This window comes from Polyodon spathula, chromosome 15 (assembly GCF_017654505.1).
Source record: "Polyodon spathula isolate WHYD16114869_AA chromosome 15, ASM1765450v1, whole genome shotgun sequence".
NCBI lineage: Eukaryota > Metazoa > Chordata > Actinopteri > Acipenseriformes > Polyodontidae > Polyodon > Polyodon spathula.
The window spans coordinates 6,239,929-6,265,884 of NC_054548.1; the positions used below are offsets into that span (position 1 = coordinate 6,239,929).

The 25,956-nt window shown below is 36.5% G+C and overlaps 1 protein-coding gene across 2 annotated transcripts in view; it reads left to right on the top strand.

Annotated features, from left to right (window-relative positions):
- The window catches only part of LOC121328069 (exportin-4), a 46,458-nt gene extending 20,891 nt beyond the window's left edge, over nucleotides 1-25,567 (top strand). For both annotated transcript variants that reach the window (XM_041272548.1, XM_041272547.1), the window contains 16 exons: nucleotides 3,694-3,851; nucleotides 8,072-8,246; nucleotides 8,726-8,902; nucleotides 9,183-9,328; nucleotides 9,889-10,034; nucleotides 10,781-10,958; nucleotides 12,709-12,868; nucleotides 13,272-13,441; nucleotides 15,486-15,660; nucleotides 16,860-17,153; nucleotides 17,890-18,070; nucleotides 20,466-20,584; nucleotides 20,923-21,053; nucleotides 21,327-21,444; nucleotides 22,230-22,322; nucleotides 24,472-25,567. In XM_041272548.1, the coding sequence (XP_041128482.1) occupies nucleotides 3,694-3,851; nucleotides 8,072-8,246; nucleotides 8,726-8,902; nucleotides 9,183-9,328; nucleotides 9,889-10,034; nucleotides 10,781-10,958; nucleotides 12,709-12,868; nucleotides 13,272-13,441; nucleotides 15,486-15,660; nucleotides 16,860-17,153; nucleotides 17,890-18,070; nucleotides 20,466-20,584; nucleotides 20,923-21,053; nucleotides 21,327-21,444; nucleotides 22,230-22,322; nucleotides 24,472-24,669 (2,619 nt within the window). In that variant the 3' untranslated portion in view covers nucleotides 24,670-25,567. The remainder of the gene's footprint in view (nucleotides 1-3,693; nucleotides 3,852-8,071; nucleotides 8,247-8,725; nucleotides 8,903-9,182; nucleotides 9,329-9,888; nucleotides 10,035-10,780; nucleotides 10,959-12,708; nucleotides 12,869-13,271; nucleotides 13,442-15,485; nucleotides 15,661-16,859; nucleotides 17,154-17,889; nucleotides 18,071-20,465; nucleotides 20,585-20,922; nucleotides 21,054-21,326; nucleotides 21,445-22,229; nucleotides 22,323-24,471) is intronic.
- The last annotated feature ends 389 nt before the right edge of the window (nucleotides 25,568-25,956 follow it).

A 25,956-nucleotide genomic window follows, 5' to 3' on the forward strand; every position in this document is an offset into this window, starting at 1 on the left:
ATAAGTGGGGGGGAGTTTTGGTGTTTTACTTTTGATAAAGAATTTTGTCTGTGGTCATTTTGTATAGAGAATGAAACAATATACTGTTATACAGAAATTTACAAAGTTACAATGACTAAGATTAGTAAACTATAAGCAAATCCAAATGTGTGTTATACATTAACCCTTTGCAGTCCATTTATTCAGTGCTTGTCAGGCACGTCGGGTCCAATTTATTTTCACACACTCTTTCTTTCACACATTTGTTTTACATGCGCTGTTTTAATTTTTTTTTAGCGTAAAACAGTTTAAAAGGCATTGAATCGCAAAAGGACACTTAATACTGTATTTACAGCTAAGTTCCACCCCTTGTTCGCTGTATTTTTCACATACCTCTTTATAGACGTGCATACTGATAAATCTTCTCCTGATCACTCGTTTTATCACCAAACTCCTTAATTATGATCCAAGTCATTATTTTATTACTATAACATCTCAAAAAGCTCTGCAGATGTCCGTGATATTCTTTGAGTGCTGGATCAGAAGCAGCTACCTCCTTTGTTATGTCCGTATTATCTCTGTAGTGGATGGGGCAATGAGATACGCCCTTTTTTCGGTTTCGTTCGGCTCCTATTGGTCTCACTCTGCCATTGAAAGGTTTTCTCAGCTTTTTCCGGAGAAATAAATGACTAGAGATCTGTTCTTTGTCTTTTTGATGATATCGGACTGGAAAGGGAAAATTATAATGTCGAACCTGGTCAGACATAGGACCCCCAACGGGTTAAATATTGTTTTTTTTCTTAAAACGTACAAAATATAAACTAGAAATGTACTGTACAAATGCAGAGTTCTAGTAATACTGCATAGCTGTTCCATTCAAATTTCAAGAAACAGATTTATTATATATCTAAGTTTAAAAATAATCTTTAACTGGACATGTAAAGGAGAGTTTAACACTGCCGGTTGATATCACTGAAGAAGCCAAACTAAGTTATGAAAATGGGAAGTCTGTCTTATAATGAATGTTCTTCGATCTTTCTTTCTTAGCGCTGCTTAAAATGCCAAGACAGTTTTTCTAAGACATTTGTGGTCCAAAGTGTACCTACGTCAAGTAAAAGATTTATCTCCAATGTGAAAAACTTCCTAGAGAAATAGAAGCCAGATAGAAAGTCGAAGCAGCTGTCTGTGCAAATCCAGCAGCTGTTCCACTCAACTGTGACTCTGAAAATCAACCCTTCCAGACACGAGCTGCAAAGTTCAGAGGCCTCTGTAAACCAACAGTAGGGTTAGACACAGACAGTGGGATTATGTACCAAATTAACAGCATCCAAGCCTTTATTGGAACCTGGAAGTTGCTTTTATATAGTTAGTCTAAAGATGTAGATGTTTTTATAATTTATACATATTATGGACATTTTATTAATTTAAGTGGCCACAGCCACTATTTCAACTACTAATATGTCAAATACCATAATGGAAACACCTTTAGAAAAATCCAGTGTTACTCTTTGTTTTGACCTTATACGGCTGCCAAATTATGGACCTGTGGCTTCTGGATGGTAAAGCCCTAACACTATTGTATTCCTAGGGTGTGTGTTTTTGGTAACATGCAGCAAGTGTATCAGAGCTCATGGTGCAGCACTATGCAATATTAATTAAAATTGTTGTTTCGTACTATCTTCAAACCCACCCAAACACGTTTTACATTTTTTAAATTCACAGCAATCTTCTTTAGTTGTTCAGTGCAAAAGATCAGAAAATATTCTTGGGAACTGAATTTCCTACCATACCAGTCAGTTAACACTAAAACTGCCGGATTTGCGAACTACCTAGAACCGCCACGCGGGTCACTTTGACCCATACATTTTTAAACTGCTTCGTTATGAAAATGAGACATACTGTCAGATACAACTGAAAAGTTGGATTCATGAACATCATTTTTTTCTAAAAGTAATATTAAAGACTATATAAAATACGTTTCATATTAGGTACATAAGTTGTTATCCTACCTGCCATTTCAGTTTGCTGTATGCATCTGAGTGCATTTTGCCATATTCCAATCAAAAAGACTGCTTTCAAGATTAAATATTTCCTTCTGTTATATTCCCAGTTGCATTTGTGGAACAGAACGAAGGATTGTTGTCTCCCAGGTGTATTCCCAGTTGCATTTGTGGAACAAAACAAAGGATTGTTGTCTCCCAGGTACATTGAAAAATAAGCAACTAGGCTTTCACTGAGTTGGCATCTTGACAAATCCACAATCATAGCAATCTTTGTTTTTAGTCAGTCTACAAGGGGTTGGGGGAAAAAAACAAAACAAAAAAACATGGGCTAGGAGGAGGGGACGTGTCTGTTTTGCTGCATTATATTAAAAAAAAAAGACTATGCATGGATCACATTGACCCACGTGGCGGTTCGAGGTAGAACTGTTTATAACTTTATCATTTTTGCGATTCTGGCTATCAAACGCCGTCAGGATATTTAATTAATTTATTTAGGAAAAGTCAAAAACGGACATACACGACTTACAACAGGAGAGTAATTAACATTTTAAGTGCAAAATGGGTCACAACGACCCGCATGGCGGTTCTGGTGTTAATGAAGTACAAAAACTGCAGCAAAAAATGTAATTAGCCTGGAGTTTTAAATGAAGGCACTAGCCATAATTTTTGTGTACTGGACATCTTTTGCTCAATAAAATCTGTTACTAAGCCAAAACTTGCTACCAAATCTGCTACCAAGTTAAAGCCGCATCACAAGTGTAGGGGCACACAAACAAAGGGTGGGACATTTGTTCTTAATTTGACCCCAAAACATGGGTTCCTGCCATAGTGACTGGTAACACATTGATAAAAATTCTAAAATGTCCCATTTTGATATTATTCCCTCACTTTTTAATGTAGTCTTTAGGCTGTTTGATGAAACTTTAATCCCCATATCTGTTTAGTTTATGTTTCCCTCTGGGCAGTTTCATCTGATACATGGGGGTCACAGAAGTCAACTAGGTCAACACGTCGGGCTCAGCTGCTTAAAAAGAAAGCAAAACAGAGTATCACAGTTGTCAAAGTTTACCAGTTGAAGCTCGTTCTTTTCCTACTTAGTAAGCAGACACAGACATTTAAACATTCCCTCCCCTAAATGACTATACATTGAGTAATCTGCATTAGTACGGACAATTTTTAAAATTTATTTTTTCTAAATCAGAACTGCATAGCAACACATTTCCTGAAAAGTATGGCAAACCGTTGTGAGGAAAACTGTCATGACTTGTGCAGAGTTAGCATAATACACATCGCTGTCATTCTTGCTGTTTTTAGAAAGTCTGGCGTCTGTTTGTTTTTGTTTTGCAATGCAAGACATCTAGAGTACTCTACACAACAAGGCCTGCTCTTACACAAGCTTGCTTCACTTTGAGATCTGGAGCTACAAATCTAGCAGCCTGCATTGCAAGCATTTTTATATATGAGTAGTGGTTATTGTATGGGATATTATAGCATGCGTGTGTTTTATTTTTTTTTTCTGTTAAATTGCCTTATCCATATCCATACAACACCAAACCAGAACTTGAAAAGGAGAACTAAAATAATGTTAAAGGTATTTTGGAGTTGTAAGTGTAGAGGTGATGCACAGCTGAATTGATGGCAAATGTTGTTATTACTCTGTTGATTTTCAGTTTTTTTTGTTGCAAGTGCTGTTTGCTCTTATTAATTTCAGGTGCATCGTAAGATCCGGGAAGACTCAGACATGGCACAGGATTCCTTACAGTGCCTGGCACAGTTAGCATCCATGCATGGGCCCGTGTTCCCAGATGAGAGTGCCCAGGTTAACTATTTAGCCCGTTTGGTAGAAGGATTACTCGGCATGATAAATGGGTATGTTTAATATTTGTTACTTTTAAGTGTTAAATCGTGTGTTTACATTTAGTTGGACCTCAGCTTGCTAAGAGTCGATCAGAGTGAAAGATTCTTATCGTTTGGGCTCCCATTTACAATTGCCTTTGGCCCCATGTGCACACGCATAGCACCTGAACTGTAGGGCGTGTCCAATGACGTCCACACCTTCCATGAAGACATTTCCCCTCCCTAAAACACAGTAGGAAGTGTTTAAATCAACAAGAAGCCTGTAATTTGTCATTTGTGTTTCTGCTTCAAGGTGGTCATTTCATACCAATTAAGATTACATTTTGCCATCAGAAATGGAGCGGAGCATTCAACTTGCATATTGAAAGAAACAGGTGTTGTAAACATTTTCACATCAGTCTGAAAACTTTTATGTAAATATCAACAATAATGCACTCCTTTTTTTTGTTTTGTTTTTTTTGCTATTCAACAAAAGTGAAATTCATTTGTTTAATAGGTAAAAAGAAAGTCTCCCTCCAGAACTCAAGTTTATTTACCATATACTAACAACACGTCATGGTCCTATTGATGATACAACTAGAAAAATAAAGCAAAATATTTCCTTCAAGGGGTGAGTCCAGTCCTTTGTTTTAAAAGTAAAGTGCTTTTGGACCTGAAGCAAGTGCTTATACATATATTCACATCACGGCAATTAAGATGATACACTTTGAAAATAAAGCTGATGCATTTCAATTGATTAAACTTGCACAAGCTTGCAGTTGTATTTTAAGTTGTGTAATTGCTAGTTCTGTGATGTGTACAGTTGAACAGGTGCTATATACAGGTCTAAGCATAATACTTTTAAACAAGGGACAGTATTCACCCAGTGAAGGAAACTTTATTTGCTTAGCGTTTTTACGAAGGCTGAAACAAAGGGTATATTTTGACCTTCGACGGTTCAGAGCACATTACAGAAGAAAGGTTTGAATCTTCAATAGTAGTACTTTGCATAATTTACTGATGACCGTCACCATAACTACTAGTTTTATATTTGATTGAAAATCCTTCATACAGGTAATCCATATAAATAGAATGAAACATTAACATGTAGTTTAAAAATGAGTTGTGTAGAACAGTAATCATGTTTCTAATAAAAAAACACATGTTTATGTACATGTAATTGATGGTGCTTGCGGTACTCATACATGTACAGTAGTGTTGGATGATAATGCCATTTTCTGTCATCGGCTGTAAATTATCACAATCATTATTGGCTGAATACATAAAATATATACGATTTGTTGTAGCGTGTTTTGTTGTTGTTAACTTCTTTACGTGGGTAAAATTATTAGTGTTAGCATTTATTTTATGTTTTGTACTTATTCTACCGTAACACTGTTCTTACAACGTCTTGTATACCAGATATTCAGTACATATTTTATTGAAGCAATACAGCCGCTATAGGTACTATAGTGCTAGTGCTTTAGCATAATACCCTGCTCCAATGCATGGCTGCTGCACCATAGAGGTTCTGTGTGTACCGATTTGGTAGTGGATTTTATTGTAACTTTTTAGTTTAAGTAATAGGCATTATACAAATCAAAAGATCGAATTTTGCACGTGAGTGACATTTAATGTGCAATTTATAGTATTCACCCATTGTCAAACGGTTTCTGTTAACAGAAAAAAAACAAAACATGAATGCCACCTGACAAACTTGAAGATTTAGAACTACCTTTGAATTCCTGGCTAGTGAACACACCTTTAAACACAGCCTTAGACTTTGCTGTAATGATTTGTTTAATTCTAGCTAGAGGTACCCACAAAACCGAATATTTCGTCATATTGATGCATATCAAAATACGAACGGAGGCTATGGTTTTAGATTTGTGTGAAATTATATTTCTGACAATAACATATCATGACAACCTAAGCTTTTTCCCATTCATCCCACATAAATTATACACGCTTAAATGTTTTTTTCATATTATAGCACAAATATAAAAGTCCGTTTGTACTGTGCAATCAGCGCTCTGTCTAAGATATTTTTGGGTTCTGTTGTCTGTGTCTGTTTGACATTCACAATGGGGATGTTGTCCATGAGTGTACGTGGCAAATGTGAGCTGTCTCGGGGACCGATGCGTTCATAGTAGAACAGAAAACGGAACAAAACTGTTGAAGAGCCCCCCTCTGGAGTGGCACTTTTAGTACTGCCGAACCTGGGACAGCTGCATTTACACCACAAAAAAGGAAGAAAAAAAAGACCTGGCTAATGTAAATGAGGTAACTGTTATATTATCTCAGGTTTTAGCTTGGTAGAAGGACATCAATGGTTTTGATCTAATCAGCTGCTTAGTACAGTCAGCACTCGCATATCGGACTCTATAAAATGTTGACTTCAGTGATGGTTAAACGGTTGGGGCACATATATGATTATTTTGTTTTGGCCCGTTCCAACCCTTGTCCGTTTTTCAGGGAACACAAAGTTACAATGTCAAAAATACATATCTGAAAGGACTGTGTTTTAAAATAAGTAGGCTTCCATTTAGTTGGTTTTGTTGGTACAGCACTATATTTTTTAGCAGAAGTAGTATTTTAATTCAAAGGTCTGAAAATATCACTTGCAGAAAAAGTCTACTGTCATACAGTGCGTACTTTTAAATCCGGTACGTATTGTAGCAGTATGTACAATTCCCCATTAACGACCCAATAACAAAATTAAATCAAAATGTTACCCATGCACTGAACTGCATAAAATGTAAAAGGCAATGCAATTTAGCAAAAAAAAAAAACATTCCAAAATTCAAACAGTATCCAAGGTCAGTATTCTGAATTGCATTATGTAGTGCTCGATAAGGCACAGTTCACTTGCAAATAAAAATGCACAAAAGCAACTGAAGATCAGATTTAAAATACATCACAGTATCTAACACTGTTTAATGGTTAACTGTTTTACATTACAGTAGCTTGTCTTGTTTGCTTTGATGTTGCTGCACTGTGTAACTGCACAATATAAAGACAGACTGATATGCACATGCAAGAAAAAAAAATAAAAATGCGGGCTGTGACGGATGATGAAATAAATTGTAACATGGGATTGATTTTATTCTAAATACTAAATCTGACTGACTATCTCACTTTGAACAGTTACAGGAAAGTTAATTGTGTAGTTTATTGCCATATACCTCTGTAATGTAAGGGTAAGGTTAGTCCTGGTGTTGACATACTCCCAATGTTTACGTGAATTTATTTGTTAGGATTCAGAGCATGTAATGGCTTTGTGCAACATCCCTAATTCTGTGTACTCTCATCAGTCATAAAACTGAAAGCCAAAATGTTTGTCTCTCACAATTTCTTGTAGTTTTAACTTTATTTAATGATAGATATTTCACATTATGAATGAAAAAAACACACTAAGTATTGGTAAGTATTAACTAACAACTATCTTCACTGCCTGGAATCAGCCCTCATTTTTCAATCTAATTTTGAGTTGCCATCCAAAACTTGATCCAGTTTATAATAATAATAATAATAATAATAATAATAATAATAAGGATGCTATTCCACTGTATTAAAGCACATGTGCTTTATGTAAACTGGGCCTATATTTATCATTTGTATGTAAATAAATGACTTGATTTGTTCGTATGCATAAAGTCTAGAATTGTTGCACACTGAATTAAATCCTGATGTATCTATTTTGCCATTAAAAGCTGTCGGTTGCAACAAAGCTAATAGTCGTAGACATAATTGGAACATGATCAGGAATAGGATGTGTGTGCTTGGTTGGTCTGTGCAACCTAGAACCCAGTATCCTATGCAATTCCATAGCTACCATTGGACAACGGTCTCCGTTGATCGAGATCATCCATTTTCGAACTGCGAGATCATCCATTTTCAAATGCTTTGACGTGTTACCATATGTGAATAACTTATAAAAGAAAAAGAAAAAAAAAACACACCTGCTACAGCTTACATTAATATCTTCTGTAATTACCAGTGCACATCTCAAACAAGGCAGTCACAAAAACATTACCTTCTCCTTAAGGTAATAATCATGGCATATTTGGTATAGAATGGCCATAATTTATGAGACTTCTATATGAGAAGCATAGCAATTTCAATTAATAACATAAACCAAATGAGAACTTTTATTTTGCACTGTTGAGGATCTGTTGCCAATTTTAATAGGAGTTTGATCTTGCAGTAGCAAGAATGTAAAATATAGGCCCTGTTCTTTTGATCTCTTCCAGGATTGAAATAGAGGATTCAGAAGCTGTCGGGATTTCCAACATTATCAGCAATTTAATAACTGTGTTCCCTCGCAGTAACTTGACTGCCATTCCCAGCGAGCTCTTCAGTTCATTTGTAAACTGCCTCACGCATCTCACTTGTTCCTTTGGAAGAAGCGCTGCCTTAGAGGAAGTGGTAATTATCCAAAACATTTCAGTGGAATGGGGGGGGGGCAATTTGGAGACTAGTGTTGTGTTTTTGTAGATACATGCATGTTTTTGTTACTCTTACTGTTTCTCGTTCTTGTTGTGATTTACGTGACACAGCTGCTGTTTGATTTATTTATTGAAGAGTGTCGGCATCACGCAGCAATATGGTAGATGTAACAAAGGCACAGTTGCACTAGTAGCTATGTTGCTCTTACATTTTGTGTCTATAGCTTGAATTGGTAAACCCAGTTGTAATGCAGCATAATGACAAGCTTAGTCAGAGTTCTCTGATTGATTATGCTAATCAAGACTATACAATAGCTTCAGAACCACCAGTTATTCCGTATGCTGGGAATTACTTATAAAGGCCTATATTTTTGGAAACAATATTATTTGCAGATAAGTTACCAGCTCTTATGTTCTGATCTCTCTGAACAAGTCGATTTCAATGTTGTGTCTCTGCAGCTTGACAAGGATGATATGGTATACATGGAAGCCTATGACAAACTCCTGGAATCCTGGCTCACGCTAGTGCAAGATGAGAAGCATTTTCATAAAGGCTTCTTTATCCAGCATGCTGTGCAGGTTTTCAATTCCTACATTCAGTGCCATCTTGCAGCGCCTGAAGGCACGAGGAATTTGGTGAGATCATTATCATTTTTACCCTGGGGTTTACAAAAGATATGAAATTGTGCTTTAATGAGAGTAATTCACATTTATCCAGTTTGTCAAGTGCTTAGAACATGCAGAGTTTGCTACTTCCAATTTTTCTAAAAAATGAATAAATAAAAATATATACATTTTATTTAGTTTATTTTCCAGCTGTTTTATTTACAGGCAAAAAAAAAAATCGTGTTACCCATGAACAATAGGTCTCGCCGAAAAGTGCCAAAGCTTTACCATTTCTTTCCTCTGATCTTAGACTGCTAATGGAGTGGCCTCCCGTGAAGAAGAAGAAGAAATCAATGAGCTGCAGGAAGATGACCGGGAGCTGTTCTCAGACCAGTTGGCCAGTATAGGCATGTTGGGAAGGATAGCTGCTGACCACTGCATACCTCTCCTCACAAGGTAACTCTTAGTTATCTGTATCTTCATGTAGTTCCCTGTGATTGGTTGATGAGCCCAAATCATGGAAAACTTCTGTAAGACTTGCAAAATGTAAATGCCATTTTGTTTTTTAGATTGCTATTCTCCTAAGTGTGTATGTAGCCCTAGATGTACTGTATTAATGCACATAACGTGATTTGGCTGTCCTGGTGTCAGTGTTCGTAGACTGCCTCTTAGTGTATTTCTCATGCACTCTTTGCTGTGTCTGGCCTGTGAGCAAAGGGACACAAAGTGCAAGAGAAAATAAACTCAACTGGTATCCACCAAACACACCCAAACTTCATATAACAGACAAAAAGCTGGTATTGGCGTATGTAATCTGTTTTTCTGTATATTCTGTTGTGGTTTAAATTCTTTGTCATTGACATTGTGAAATCCATGTTACAGAAGGTATTTACTGCAAATCGGTTCCAAAGGGGACGTGACTTATAATTCCATTTAAAATGAAATGAATGAATTGCACAATACAGTTCTTAATGATGGTGTAACATGGACTTTATCTTTTTTTGTTTTCTTGTCAGTTTGTTGGAGGACAGAGTAACAAGGCTGCACGGCCAGTTACAGCGGCATCAGCAGCACTTGCTGGCTTCTCCAGGATCTGGCTCAGTAGATCACAAAGTGCTGGATGACCTGTATGAAGATATTCACTGGCTTATTCTAGTCACAGGTTAGTCATCGCCTTTACTATACAAGTAGGGCTCTGTTTTTCCAGTCCATTCATGCTTCAGAAGCATGTTGAAGATTTTTGGTACTAAGCCTTCTGTAATCATATGAAAAACTGTGCCTAGGTTGTGTGATCTTATGTCCACATATTTGTAATGCTTATATGCAAAGTAGGACTATAATTCTCTGTTCTAACTGGGGGAGGTCAATGCAGAAAATTGAAAAACTCATATAATTAAATTACTGAATAGAATTAAAGAAAGCTACAGGATAGATGATCAATTATCAGTGTTATTATTTTGATTAAAGAATTAGATCCAGTGGTAATATTGTCAGTGCTCTGAACTAATACGTCATGCATTGAAGGCCAATCTGAATACAAAGCACCATGTACATTCCTATTAATTTGTATTTGTTTAGAATTGTAAGAAAAGGAAAACATTAAAATACAGGCTATGGTAGCCGTTTGAATTGAAGTGTCATGCATATCTATTAACCCTTTAAAGTACAAGGAACATTTTCTTTTTATTCGGATTGAGGTGCAGGAAAGGAGTGTTTAAAATTTACTGTCAGGCTGGATCAGGGCGTCCAGATTGTCAGTTTCCTTGTGATAGTCACTCTCAAATGTATTTTCAAAAGAAACCGCTGGAACATCTGTGTACCTTGCAGGGTTAAACACTAAAGGGTTAATAAACCGAATAAATTGAATAACAAACATTTTGACAAAGGCTTTGTGATCTGTTTACATAGGCTGCCTCTTGGCTGATGAGACTCAGGGCGAGACCCCTCTTATACCTGCAGAGATAATGGAATATTCCATCAAGCACTCGACTGAAGTTGACATCAATACAACCCTTCAGGTCCTGGGATCCCCTGGGGAGAAGGCCTCTTCTATCCCAGGATGCAACAGGACTGATTCAGCGATCAGGCAAGCCCTGCACTCAAAACAAAACCATGTGCTGAAATGGCGGGGAGAGAATGGCCTTTTTGTTTTTTCTTTGGGGCCCGCCCACCCACCCCTCCACCTCCTTAAGGTAAAACATAAATTTACCAAAATGTTCTTTTTTGGAGGACTTGAATTCAATTTTGTATTTAAATGTTTTACAAGAAAAACCTCCTGAACACCAGCAACCTGGTGTCCAAATGCTATAAAACAGTGCTAAAGTTTTTAGCTGTAGATCGAGATGTACTGTGCGATAGGGGTGGGCCGGTATAACATTTCCACGGTATAATAACCGTCCAAAGAAAATACTGCTGTAGCCTTAATATCACAGTGTACAGGACTCATGCAAGTTCTAAAATGAAGGCTTATTAGAAATTGATTTATTACTATAAATTACTTCAATTACAAAATGAACACATAGAAATTACACTTCCTTTCACCAAATGATTTAAACCTTGGCTATTTTATTTTTTATTACAACAACGTAAAATATAAAGACACTAAAACTTAAAAATTACTCCTTAAAGTTGCACAATATGTTACACTGCCACAGTATATATTATTCTATTATTGCTATATCCTTAGCTGAAAACAATGTGGTGCTGCAGTTTGTTTGTTAGAAAAATTCTAATGTACAAAATAAATAAAGTGCTTTTGTTCAGTTGATCTTAAACAGAATTAGGAAATGATCATTCATATTGTTTAAAGCACATTTATACAGGTTATTTAATAGCGGTGACGAGTTACTTATTTTTGGCACAGGGTAAATAAATTGCTTACAACAAAACCATGAAAGTATTTTAATGCTAAGACGTGTGATTACTGGATTTAAATCTACAGTTCACATGACATTGCACAAGTCAGCTTCCTGTGCGGTTACTAATGATTATTATAATCATTAGATTATTAATACAGTTTGTAAAAAAAAAAAAAAAAAAAAAAAAGTTTCCATTAGTTACCTGAAAAAGTTTGAATACTGTAAGTAACATGTTTAAACAAAACTACTTTGAGAATAAATAGGTTGTCCTGTGTCGTTCCTTCAAAATCCCTTTTCAAAATACAGTATCAGTTGACAAAAAGATCTCCTCACACACACTGCTAAGGCTAAAGTATCATTGCTTGGTTTAGAAGCATGTTTGCAGTCAAAAAAATGTGATGTTTGCCGTAGAAAAATGCAAAGGAAAAAACGGCTGTGATGATGGTGATTGACAGCAAGGTGGAAGTGGATGGAATGTTCAAGTGCGAGGTGAGAAGGCAGAGCAGTACTGAGGCTTGTTTTGTACGAGACATTGAATAAAAAGGTGGTCTTATCTTTACTTTCATATCAACACAAACATAGCATTAACCGTGTAGCATCACAAGAACGGTTATCAGTACTGTGAACAAAAGTGGTTTACCCACTCACCCGTGCTATACAAGCTTGAAGTGACACAATAGGGTTTATTCAGTTAATCTGAATACTGGTGCCGATTTAGATCACTAAAATTGATAGTCTTATTGCTGTATTTATGTGGGTAAGGTAGGTAAGATAAGGTATGCTGAGCTCCAAAAAAATGTGACGTTCTGGTTGTAGTTTTTCCATCAATGGTTTTGGGAGCTATGTTGCAGCAAATTGTGTTTGCATCACATGTGTGTCCCTCTGTGACTGAATATTGAGATTTGCAAACTCACCTCTTTGTAGTTTTTTTGAGATTTTGTTTCATGGCTTGTGTCTTCTTCATTGTTTCTGATTCAGGTTACTGTCTTCTGTTTTGAGAACTTCGGAAGTGGAGTCTCGGGCAACGAGAGCAAACCTGACAGACCTGCTGAGCCCGCAGATGGGAAAGGATATAGTGTGGTTCCTGAAAAGATGGTCCAAAACATACCTGTTAGTAGATGAGAAGTTATATGACCAGGTAAGAATATGCTTTCCTGTTTTCTACATTTCTGTTAAGAGCCAAAGGGCCTATTTTAATGATGTAATGACTATAATGCAGGCCTGTTTATGTTTAGGCAGTTAATCACCCATGAAATCACACAAGCAAAAAGATGGCAGTGTTTTAAATCTGCTTCGGTTTTAGACCATTAAATCTAAATATTGAAAGAAAGCCAGACATTGTTATCCTATTGCACCAATTTTAAAGATAAGCAGGTGTATGCATGGGGGGGAAATAAAATCTGACCTGGCTATCTGTAGCAATCTTAATTGCCCCATTAACTATTTCCTATAAATCCACGTTTACACACTTTTTACTTACGATTTTATTTAACTTTTCTGGAACTAAGCATGAATGATTTGATATCCATTTTGTTTTCTAGATAAGCATGCCATTTAGTGCTGCCTTTGGTGCAGACACTGAAGGTGCCCAGTGGATTGTGGGATATATTCTTGAAAAGGTCATTAATAACCTTTCGGTGTGGAGTTCAGAGCCGGACCTGGCAAATGACACTGTGGAATTGCTGGTTACATTGGTAGAACGAAGGGAAAGGTAAGTACTTGATCTGCGTGTCAATGCCACCCACAGAATAATTGTTAAGCATGGAATCAGTGTAGACCCTTCAGTTTCAAATGTGTTTAGGTTTCTTTATTTTTGCTTATGTCTTTCTCTGATACAACTTTTCTGTGAATTATTATTTGGCTCAGGAGTTCATTTTCATCTTTCAAAAATGTATTTCTGCTTGCTGTGTTTTTTGTATATTAATCCTATAAACAAGAATCTAATTCGGTAATTAAACTTGTCATAAGGGTCAGTCTCCAATACTTGGTTCCAATAGGCGCTGTAACATTTGTTCAAGTTTATCTTTATTATGAAAAGTTATTTTATTGAGGTAAATGTTATTAAATATTTGGTATGTTATGCACACACACAAAAAAGCTTAACTGCATTATTTTAACTTTCTAGGTTTATTTAAAAATGTTGACAAACAGTGCATAATGTCATGAAAAGAAACTGGTAAACTCCTTTGTTATATACGTTCTCAATGTCATTTTCAGTAAAATAACACTACAGTATGCTTTTAAACTATTCATGTGGTGTTACAGATCATTTAAATTCAGGTTTCAGACTATACCTATGGTGTCAATAATTATACTTTATATATATGCTTGCTAAATGTAAATATTTGTACGCTCAGAACACTGTTGTCACTTATTGCTTCACTAAATAAACTGCAACAAACTTACCAAAAAACCTCAGGCATTGCCTGAATAAACCTAGTGAAGCAGTGGATATCGTCTAAGCTTCATTTTTGCAGATATCAACCAGAATGTCAAAATCAAGTTTTTTTTAGTTTTCAGTTGCCATTAGAAGCAGATCACTCAGGCGAGGATTGGTCATGAAACACAGACTACGATTTGTTTACGTCTGTGGCAAAGTGGTTAACAGTGTGCAGGTGATCAATAATTAGACACACAACGATAATCCAGGTGCAGTGGTGGTTTATTTTTAAATCCTATGGCCTGATGGCAAACAGCAGTAAATGATAAACAATGATAAGCAATACAGCGGCGTGTATTGCTTTATTTATAATCCACGGGTTGGGCCTGAAATAAGTCCCGTTTGAATGCACCCACACGTAACGCAAACACCAGTCCATAGTGTGTGCTCTAGAGCTCGTAGTGAATACAGTTCTTTGTGAAACAAAGTGCAGTGATGTTGATCTGGGTTTAGTGCTGGCCTTTGGCGACAGCTCCAGATCATGTTAGCCATCTAAATAACAATACAACAGTATTTTAAGTAACGACAAGGAACATAAATTTTAATTTAACCAGAAAATAAACATACATTTAAATTTAACCAGAATAAAGAACATATATTTGCAAAAGAAATGCATTTCACAATTGTATGTTATTATCAGGTAAACAATTAATTGTATTACATTGTATATGTTACTGATAATTACATATGTTGGTAACTGCATAAAACAGTTACAGTAGGCACATGTGATGTGCAATTAACAATAATCTGCTGTAATAGTAGTTAACATGATGTGCTTCTGGAATTATTTAAAGTCAGATTAATAAATTAGTGTCTCAATAAATTGTTTATATTGAACACTTCACCAGCCTAATTGTTTGTCTTTACAATTAGAAAAAGAAGAACGAGCCCTCGTACTAAATATTGTTTTTCTAGAGATATCAGGTGCATTTCTAAATGTTTTCTTTCAGTCACCTAGATTTATTTATTTATTTATTGGGGGGGGGGATCTGGCAACACTATTTTTTTTTGTAAATTGTCAACAAACTCCACCAGACTGACTAAGCCTTTGTGGTGTTTTACCGCTGTTTATAACGTAAAGCCTGACTTGCTTGTATAATCTCAGACCTTACACATTTGATAACTAAAGAAATTAATGCAATAAAGTAATTTGATAATGTTGACCTTGTGATCCCACTTTTGGTACAAAGTATTGGGGAGTGACCGAAAAGCGAGACACCCACCGCATTGCAGCTGAATTAGGGTTTTCTAGCTCTGTTGCACTAACCGCTAACATATAAATCATACAAATAAACCTAATTGCTTTTTCTTTAAGGGCTAATATAGTAATCCAGTGTGAGAACTGGTGGAATCTGGCCAAGCAGTTTGCCAGTCGAACCCCTCCGCTGCACTCCCTTTCCAGCTCGGTGCAGAGAACCCTAATGAAGGCCCTGGTTTTAGGGGGCTTTGCACACATGGATTCAGAAACTAAACAGCAGTACTGGACCGAAGTAAGAAAGCTTTGCTAATACTCTTCTGATATATCTTTTAAACCGTGAATGTCTGAGAAAGGAGCCTAGCAGAGCCTCATAATTGTAATGTATGTCTGAGTGGTGTTTATTTCTTAATTAGATTGTAATTATAACTCTTCTTTTTAAGTATTTAATCTCTTATCGGAAAGCCTCAGTTTTGCTTGGTTGCTCCTTGTAATGTGTTTTAAAATGTACATGTTTAACAAAGATTTACTTGCCCAAAAATTACTCGCCCATATTGTATTCACTTTCAAGTTGTAATAGATTAGTATTGATTCTGGTTGGTGTTATCATGCAAGGCACGGTTAGATTTATGGGATTTGTCCCACAGGCAAGTGCAAGGCAGATCATTGGTTGTCCGCAACCTTCAGATATCCTGAGCTGTGTGGGGGATTGTTGCAATTATAAAAATAATTGGACATAACAAATTTGGGAGAAAATTGGGGTAAAGTAATTGGGCAAACAAAATAAAAAACTTGAAAACAAAAGATGACAAGTGAAATAGAGCACCAGCATAACATATAGGTTTTAGTAAAGCATCACATTCGGATTATTGCTTTGTTTTAAATAAATGAAAAATGTTGGAATGTTGATAGTGTGGATTGAGATTTGTTCTCTGACCGGTCCATGTAAACCGATGTGAACTGGTATGAGTCCATGCATAAACACAAAATCTATTATCGTACAGTGTTAATGTTCAAAGTTTGCAAAAGAAAAAGAAGATTGCACTTCATACCACGAGTTGCCACACCCACAGCGATGTACTCAGACCAGGGCAGAGTTTTCTTTGAGCTTTCAAGAGTAGAGAATGATGATGACGATTATCATATTAACCCATATAAGCATGTGATAACATTCGTAAGAAGTAGCAGGTTTATTGCATGTCGAACCACTGTCATGAAAAAGAAACACTCGGAATATACAGACGGTTTTGTGTGGGTATATTTTCTAGACCTGTATACTGGTCTGCAGTGTTGAGAAAGTCATTAATATTGGTAATATGGAATTGAGTTAGTGACCCATGCCCATTATGTTACATTGTTACCAGGCAACATCAGTAAGGTAGCGAGTAAGAATGGGATTTATATTGTGTTTATGCATATAAAATAGCTGATTTGTTACTGTCATTAGAAAGAAATTGCATTCTCTGTGATCATTGTACTGGTGTTGCTTTGCAGGTTCTTCAGCCTCTTCAGCAGAGATTCATGAACGTTATCAACCAGGAGAATTTCCAGCAGATATGTCAGGAGGAGGAGGTGAAGCAGGAGATCATCGCCACCTTAGAGGCACTTTGTGGAATTGCAGAGGCCACGCAGATAGATAATGTCGTTATTCTCTTTAACTTTTTAATGGACTTTCTAAACAACTGCGTCGGCCTTATGGAGATTTACAAGAACACCCCAGAGACTGTTAACTTAATAATTGAAGTGTTTGTTGAAGTTGCACATAAACAAATTTGCTATCTAGGAGAGGTGAGTAAATGGGCTAAAATCCACATTTCAGGTGATGCTGTACATTCTCTTGTGACCTGAAGTCATTTTGATTTGTTTTTCAGATTTAATAAAAAACTACAGGAGATTTTTATATATATATATATATATATATATATATATATATATATATATATATATCATTTTCAGGTCAGGATAAACTGAATGTTCCTTCAAGACATTGAAGCTAGTAAAATAAACCCTTTACACATTATTATCCATTGTTTGGTGCTGTAATTAGATTTGAAGAATGGGGGAATATGAGAAGCATATATTTAGATCCTGAAATTGTATACTTTTTGATCCCCCCGGTAACTCCATTTAGTGATTATTTATTATTGACTAAACAGAGAGAGTGAGTAGTACTATTTATTTATTTATTTTGTGGGGAGCACCATTGCAGGATACTTTGACCTCCAGGAAGTGCTTTAAGGGCGTATTTCCTCTCTGCTTGTCAAATATTTGTGGAATGTCAAAGTCAAAATGTAACTTTTAGAATATAAATATAGGCTTCTTATATTCTTTTCCTGTTCTAAGCTGAAATGTGACACCAAACAATGGATACTTGTGTATAAAGGGATACATTTTATTGATTTTATTTTACTAATTTCCTAGACTTTACACAAATGTCCCCATACCTTGTTTCTCGCACTAAACAGTTTTTTTTTAAGAAAATATTTATACCTTTTAATGTAACCTTTTTTTTTTTTTTTTGCAGTCCAAATCAATGAAGCTGTACGAAGCCTGTCTGACACTGTTGCAGGTTTATTCTAAAAACAACGTTGGCCGGAAGCGAGTAGATGTGTCTGCAGAGGAGGACCAATACCAGGACCTTCTCCTGATCATGGAGCTTCTCACTAACCTGCTGTCCAAAGAGTTCATCGACTTCAGTGACACAGGTAGGGGCTGAAAAAAGGGGCGTGTGGCATTAGAATAAAATAGGGTAAAGTAAACGATGTATTCGTTTTAAATGTATTTATTAATTGGTGACTAAGCTTATACAGGCAGTCATCTCACTTATGATGCATTGTAAGTCGAAGCGTCATAAGTCGAAAGAACATTTTCCCATAGGAACAATGTTATAAATTGGGGTTACGTTCCTGACTCTTCAGCCAGATAATATAGTTTTACAAAAATGACCCGTTGTATTGTACTAGTGCAAATTATTATTTAAATCTTTACACTCAGCCTGGTGATTTCGTGCATATCACTCAGGCACCTACCTGGCTTGTTTAAAAGTACAGACTCTGGGCTTTCCAATGACGTATTCAGTGTGTGTATGCGGTACTCCTAGCAGGAAATACGATCGCCTGAAGTTAAACCCCTCATCATGTGACAGAGTTCACAGCTTAGGTTCTGTTTCGAGTCAGTTGCTCTTGTCAGACATTGTTAACAGCAAATAGTTACATGCATTAAAAAAAAAAAAAGGCTAGACTAAGTCAGGGCGACCACGGCAGTTACTGCGTTTTGGACACCGAGCTGCGCACATGTCTCGTGGCTCATGTCCCGCCGTGTCGTAAATGCCATATCGGTGTCGTAAAGTTGAAGCAGGGTAATAATGCAAAAGAGTCGTACGTCGAAGCGTCGTGAGTCGAGGATTGCCTGTGTATAGAAACAGTCACAAGTAATTAAAAACATTGTCAGGCTACCTACAGGAAGTTGTACTGACAGAGAGACCAACTCTTCAGTGCAGTGTTGTCCCAAGTTGTATTAACATTAAAATAAAAATGTTTATTTTTATATAGTGCTTCATAAACGAACTCTTGGAAAGGCAGTTGTTAAATCTCTATATTCAGTATGCTTTTTATTGATGTCAGTATTCGTGGTATAAACAAGATATGCCATTAAAAAGCATGACATACACTGTGTTATCATTCCATCCGCCTGTGAATACTGACATTAATAAAAACATATCCTGTGTATCCCCTATGTATGAGGTGGCCAAACCGTGGCTCGTGGGCCTCATGCAGCTCTTTTGCAGTTCGAGTGCGGCTCCCGGTGAAGTGTTGGGTGACGCACTGAAGAAAGAATAATAAACAAAAACGAAAAATAATCAACACAACGTTTTCTTATTTGTGTTCTCTGTATTCATTTGTGTTAATTCTTTCTTTTTTTAAGGTATAATATAGTCTATATCAATATTGAAATTGTATTAATTATTTTTATAAATATATGTATTACATGTATTGCATGACAGTCAAGTTAGCTTATTATTATTGTGGATTTAAAACAAGCGTGCAAAATAAATAAAATAACGTTTACTCACCCCTGCTAAATTATTATTTATTGAACCCTAATCACAGTAACAGTAGGTAGAGCTCTTATAAACGTTTACCATAGAAAAATGCATTGCAGAGTTAATGCTGTATATTGAAGCAGTGAGATAATCACTCCTAAAACAATATTTATACCAATATATTTATACAGTAAGATATCTGTTGTGTAATCACAAACATGCATAGATATTTACTCTATCATGGTTCACCTTGCGTAACCTTAATAAGCATTAGCTTTCTGTAATAGTTTTGGTTGTATAGTTAGGATCTTAAGTAAAGCAGTAAGGACTTCTTACAGTAACAAGACTGGGTTCCTCCTTCAAGCAATTTGAAGAACATGGTACAGCACTAATAGCTTGGAAGACAAGGAGCAGTGGTACAACTAAACAACCTGACAGCCATTTTAAAGAGTTTTAGGTTCTAGAACTCTTGTTTTAATAGGATTTTGGAACAAGGGAGCAAGAGAGTTTCTGATTGGCTGGTCAGATCAGAGCTGTCACTTCCTTTGAAGTGACAGTGTTACACACCGTTTCATGCTGTGTGTTGTGAATTTGAGAATTATTTTCTTAAAATCAATGCTTGTAACTTTAAGGCAATAAAACTTTATACATCACGTTCTGGTTTATATTGGGTCTTCTTTATATGGGTTACCTTTCTTTTGATATGAAACACATCTGTGTTCAATGCAGCCAGGTCAGAGCTTTAATTGAGCTCATGTCAGATATTTGTAATGTTATTACTGATTTGTTTGATTCAGGATATATTTATTTAGTCTCAGTGTTTCTTAACACCTGTGGACTTTTGTATTTATTTTGTTTGAAATCTTTTAACTTCCTAAATATATTTTCCATTTACCTAGTTATATCGGCCCTTCTAGGACCTTTGAGAGGCCAGGAAGTCTGGATTTACTGTTTCCCACTTGTTTAGATTCTGAGTAAACTACCTTGATTAATTGTTGGGATACAACTTGTATGTGTTCTTAAAATAAGCCTGCCCTTCCTAACGTCTCTTTGTTTAGATGAAGTTTTCAGAGGACAGGAACCAGGTCAGGCGTCTGACAGATCAGTATCAGCTGCAGATGTTGTGCTGTATGGAGTTAATATAGTGCTGCCACTCATGTCGCAAGATCTGCTAAAAGTAAGTATTACTGTAAATTTTTTTTTTTTTTTTTCCCAAAACAGAAATGTCTGATGTATTTAAGTCCATTTACACAGAATCTATTGTAATACATTTGAAAAGGAAATCCTTAATTTTAAATAAAACGTGTAGATAGAGAGTTTGAAAAACATAAAGCACAATTCCTTGAGAATGAGGAATAGGTTTAAAAAGGGTAAAGAGTCAATCTCCTGTGAAATCAGTTCTCATTACTACTCGGCCAGTGTTAAACCATTAATACAATTAGCAAGAAATGATACTTCTTGTGTCGTGGAAAGGCGGCTGGTAGCTTTTATTTTTCACCCTCTTGTTTTCAATAGTTTCCGTCTCTGTGTAACCAGTATTACAAACTCATCACCTTCATTTGCGAGATCTTCCCTGAGAAGATTCCACAGCTGCCGGAGGATCTCTTTAAGAGCCTGATGTTTTCCCTGGAGCTTGGCATGACCTCGTATCCTTTGACTACATTTCAATTGTGTTACAAGCATTGCAATTAACACGTGGAACAGGGGACTGCACTGAACTGTTAATGTCCTCTCAAATGACTTGCCTTATATTCCAAAACATGCTGTCACTTTAATATGTATTATGTGTTTATTTTTTATTTTAAAGGGTCATTTATGACAAGACGCTGGGCTGAGACAAATCTTGCATGCCTTCCCATTAAAACCAGAAAATAGTGCTAATGCAATACAGAGCCATTTCCCTTAACCACTGCAAACAGGATGAGCTCAGAAGTCAGCCAGTTGTGTTTGGAAGCTTTGACCCCTCTGGCAGAGCAGTGTGCTAAAGCGCAAGAGACAGAATCGCCTCTTTTTGCTGCAACCAGGCACTTCCTTAAGGTAGCTGTTGAAAATTGTGTATCTTATCATTTTCTATGTTGAGATGAAAAGGCTCAGCTGATTGGCAGTTTTCCATTTTTATTTGGTCCCCCAGGGCTAATGATGTGATCAATCAGATCTTGGGGGGGGGGGGAGATACATACTGTATATATTTCTATTCTGTTTCACTTGTGCAGTGAGCGATGGTGGGGGTGGCGGGGGGTGGAGGAGTGGTCGGGCATTGTTGACAAAGCCTGTAGACCCCCACTCTACTCTACTGGAATAATGCATAGATTAGTACAGCTAGCTCACCTTCAAACTGTGAGCACTGTCTCTGCCTTCCTATTAAAAATATACTGATGGTACGCTTGCGTCTTATATAACAATAACTAAGTCCGTATTTTTTTTATTGGTCCGCATTGCTTACCTGTGTTCCATTATGTGAACCCCTGATTATGGATCAAAAGGGTACAAGGCATTGGAAAGCCTATGTGCATAATAAATGTCAAGGCAATAGCAATTCAGGTTGAAAAAGGAGATAGGACCAGCACAGAGGTTTGTTAACATTTTAATCCACCACCTATCCATGTCTGCTTATGGTGCAATAATATGCCCTGGTTTCATTCAGCAGTCTGCACTGAGCCCCTTCCAGCCAAAGTACTGTACTGCTAGTCTTTTTACATCTAATAAAACAGTAAACCATTCTACATGTATTGAATAATTGACAATGTGATCTGAGAAACGTGGCTGTAATATAATTTTCCTGTTCATGGAGTAAAATTAATTTATTTGTTTTAACTTTTCAGCTTGTTTTTGACATGCTAGTGTTGCAGAAACACAGCACAGAGATGACCGTAGCTGCAGGCGAAGCGTTGTACACATTAGTTTGTTTGCATCAGGTAAGAGGGAAATCTTGCTATTACGACGAGTCAAGGAACCAGCAAATTGTTTAAAAGATGGATTGCCTTCAGGCAGCTACACACCAGACATGATGCGGTTTATCATCAGGCAGCAAGATCATATTGTAGCGACATGACCATGCACACCTGACGCGACACAGACGTGATGTGACAGATCAAGACTGGTACATATTCGTCAACATGATGTCTTCTCTGATGGTATTTCAGTATATATGGCAATAAATCATACACACCAGGCTTATCCAGTTCCTTCGAAATGGACTCCCGTATATTATCTTTCATTTCTGTATCTTTATAATTACGATGATCTTTGTCATAAAGCTCCTGGTATTTTTTCACGGGAAGTATTATTTTTTCCTCTGTCATTTTGGGTACTGCTTCCCCCTGCTGGACCACGTGCGTTGAAGCTGTTCTCTGATTGGTTAATGCCGTAGTTGTCGCACAACAAAGTCGCAAAAAATAGGGTTCAGTACTGTTTATTTTGTGTCGCCTGTGGTGTAAAAGATGCTTCTCAAAAGTATAGGCTCTGTTCGTTGTGTCGCATTGCGTCTGGTGTATAGCAGCCTTTACTGCTACTGTAGGTACATATAAGTTTGTGTAACAGCTGGCTTTCATAGGATTTTGTCTGTTTAGAATTACTTAAAGAAATGTCAATGTATATGGCAAGCAGACATTGAAAAAGACTTCTAGTTTAAATGTTTTTCATAAAATGTGTTCATTTTCTTTCAGTATTTTTTAAAATTCAGCATTTATTGACTAGAATATCTATGGATGATTTTGTCTATTTAAAAAGCTATTAGTTTAGACAATGTGTGCACACTGATTAACACTTTTATTGAAATTTAACCCACCTAGATGTTGATTCGTTTCTCCTGCAGGAGTTTATGTTCAGGTGTCACACTTAATATTTTCCCTTGTTCTGAAAAACTGCATTCTATACCATTCTGTACATCCTGGTCAGACATCTGTCATCAACTTTCCATCACACTGATACCTCTTAATTTTCATTTACAGTTGTGAGGTGTAGGGGTTGACAATTGGGAGTTCACAGCATTCTGTCTTATTAGAAAAGAAATGTAATAGGCTTGATACATTTGGGACTGTAGCTGGTGGCTGTAATACTGCATTTAGTATCAAAATGTTATTAATATTAAGTCAGATATAAATAATGCAGCTATCCTTAGAAGTATCTATTAACCAAACAAACATGGTTTTTTCATATATATACCATATAACTAGCTAGATATATATATATATATATATATATATATATATATATATATATATATATATATATATATATATATATATATATATATGTGTGTGTGTGTATGTGTGTATATATATATGTGTGTGTGTGTATATATATATATATATATATATATAAAATGTATGTATTTATTTTTTAATTGTAAGGATATTATTATAAGGGTAGCTGAACCATCATTTAAATTGAGCCCCCGTCTTAGTTTATAAATAATGTCACGGGTTCCCACAAAGTTTAAAGTGCCATCTTGCATCAGTATTACAACACAGTAAACTAGCAGCCTCACCTGATTTTCTCCAGAAACTGATCTCCTTCTTCCCCTACTATTAGCCCCTCTCTCCTTCTCGGACCACTGCTTCATCTCCTTTTCACTTCTACTCTCTCTCCCATCCACCTCTTCTCTCCTTTTGCCACATCCTCCTCTCCCTTTCCCCACCCACCTTTACTTCCTCTGCTCACACCTTTCTTCCCCCTATTGACTCATTCTCCCAAATTTCAGCAGACTCTGCTACCATGAGTCTGTCGTCTTCTCCAGGGCCAGTGTCCAGGAGAGTGCTAGGGGTGCATTGCACCCAGGCCCAGCCCTGAGTCAATGATTTATTTATTTTTTCTGAGCCCACTTTAATGACTAGACATAATGAGGTGCTGTCTTATCTGCTGCGATTAGAAAAAGAAATCGTAGGAAGGGAGTATTGGTAAAAAATAAATCTAAGAACAAAGATGAAGTGTAACTTTCTTTGCTTCATTCACTTGCCAAACACCAGTAGATTGCAGTACTACTTTAGCATGCCTCCAGTTCTTTGATTTCTTTACCGTGTCTCAGTAACACGCAGGTAAAACTTCTGTTTCTCATTTGAACAGGCAGAGTATTCAGAGTTGGTGGAATCCCTGTTGTCAAGCCAACAAGACCCTGTGATTTATCAGCGGTTAGCTGCTGCTTTCAACAAGCTCACAGCCAGCAGCTCCCCTCCCACCCTGGACCGCAAGCAAAAGATGGCCTTCCTTAAGAGCTTGGAGGAGTTTGTTGCAACTGTGGGGGGCCTGCTGTGTGTAAAATAACAACTATGATGACTTTGGTGAAAGATTGCACTGCTGGACAAGAAACTGCTAAAGCCGTTTTTTTTTTTTTTATCGTTTGCAGGCTGCATTCATAGCCAAAGGCACAATATGCCTAAAAGAGAATTGATGGACTGGGAGTAAACAATTAGAATTCACATTTATTTCCTCATCCAAATATTGTTTACTTAGCCAGAGAAAGGTCAAAGGCCATTGTGAATTCCGAACATGTGCAGATGAGTAGGCACAGAGAAGAGTTTGTGCAGAGTGCCTTTTAATTTTTTTGGAACCAGCCATCTAAGTGGCTAGAACAAACTTGTCTTAAGAGAAATATCCATCATTTCTGAGCCCTCTTTTGAACCTAGAGATTATTGAAGAGTAAAAACATGTAACAGCTTTGATAAGCGTTATTCTTCATGCAGGGCTGTAGGTATGTAATCGTGCAATGATGAATAAAACACCAAATCGCTTTTGTTAACTCTGGGGATGTAAAATGTGTTTTAAAAAAGGCAGGTTTGCAGTTTTGTGTAATACTGCGGCTGGGAAAATACTATTTTATACCACCTTAAGGAAAGGGTGTGTGTCTTTATTTTTCATTTTCTGCTTCCAATAATGTAGAAGTCAAGGGTTATGTGACCTTAACTCTAGGAGATACAACGCATTCGTATTATTATTTTTATATGAGGCCACCACTGATGTTGACATTTCAAAGAAGGAAAAGGACTTTAGTTACACTTAGAAAGTGACGCTCCTTGCGGGTCTGCTAAAGCCATATTGGGGAACCAGAGCGTACATATTTTTTCTTATTTCTACCAATACCCCACCTCTCCCCAGATGAAACTGATATCTACACTGCTTTAGCAATGACGATGGAAAGGTTTTCTAACACACAGGGATTTTATTTGGGACATTTATTAAAGGAAAAAAAAGCATTTAGAATGCTCTTGTTAATTTCTGAAATGTTACATAATGTAAAAGTGTACATAATATATATATATATATATATATATATATATATATATATATATATATATATATATATATATATAATTATTTTTTTTTTTTTTCTTGTAGTGCTGTTTTTGTGTAGATCAGCCATATTAGTGCCATGCTTCAGTTATGTACATTTCTCAGCCAGACACACAACTTGAAATGATTTCAGGCTGCGTTAAACTTGTGTGTGTGAGCTGATGGTTTCAGCAGGGCACTACTTCAGTAGTGGATTTCCTGCATGAGAATCTCTTGAAGATTATTCTTACGTTAAGAATAAAAAGACGTCATAGACAGTTG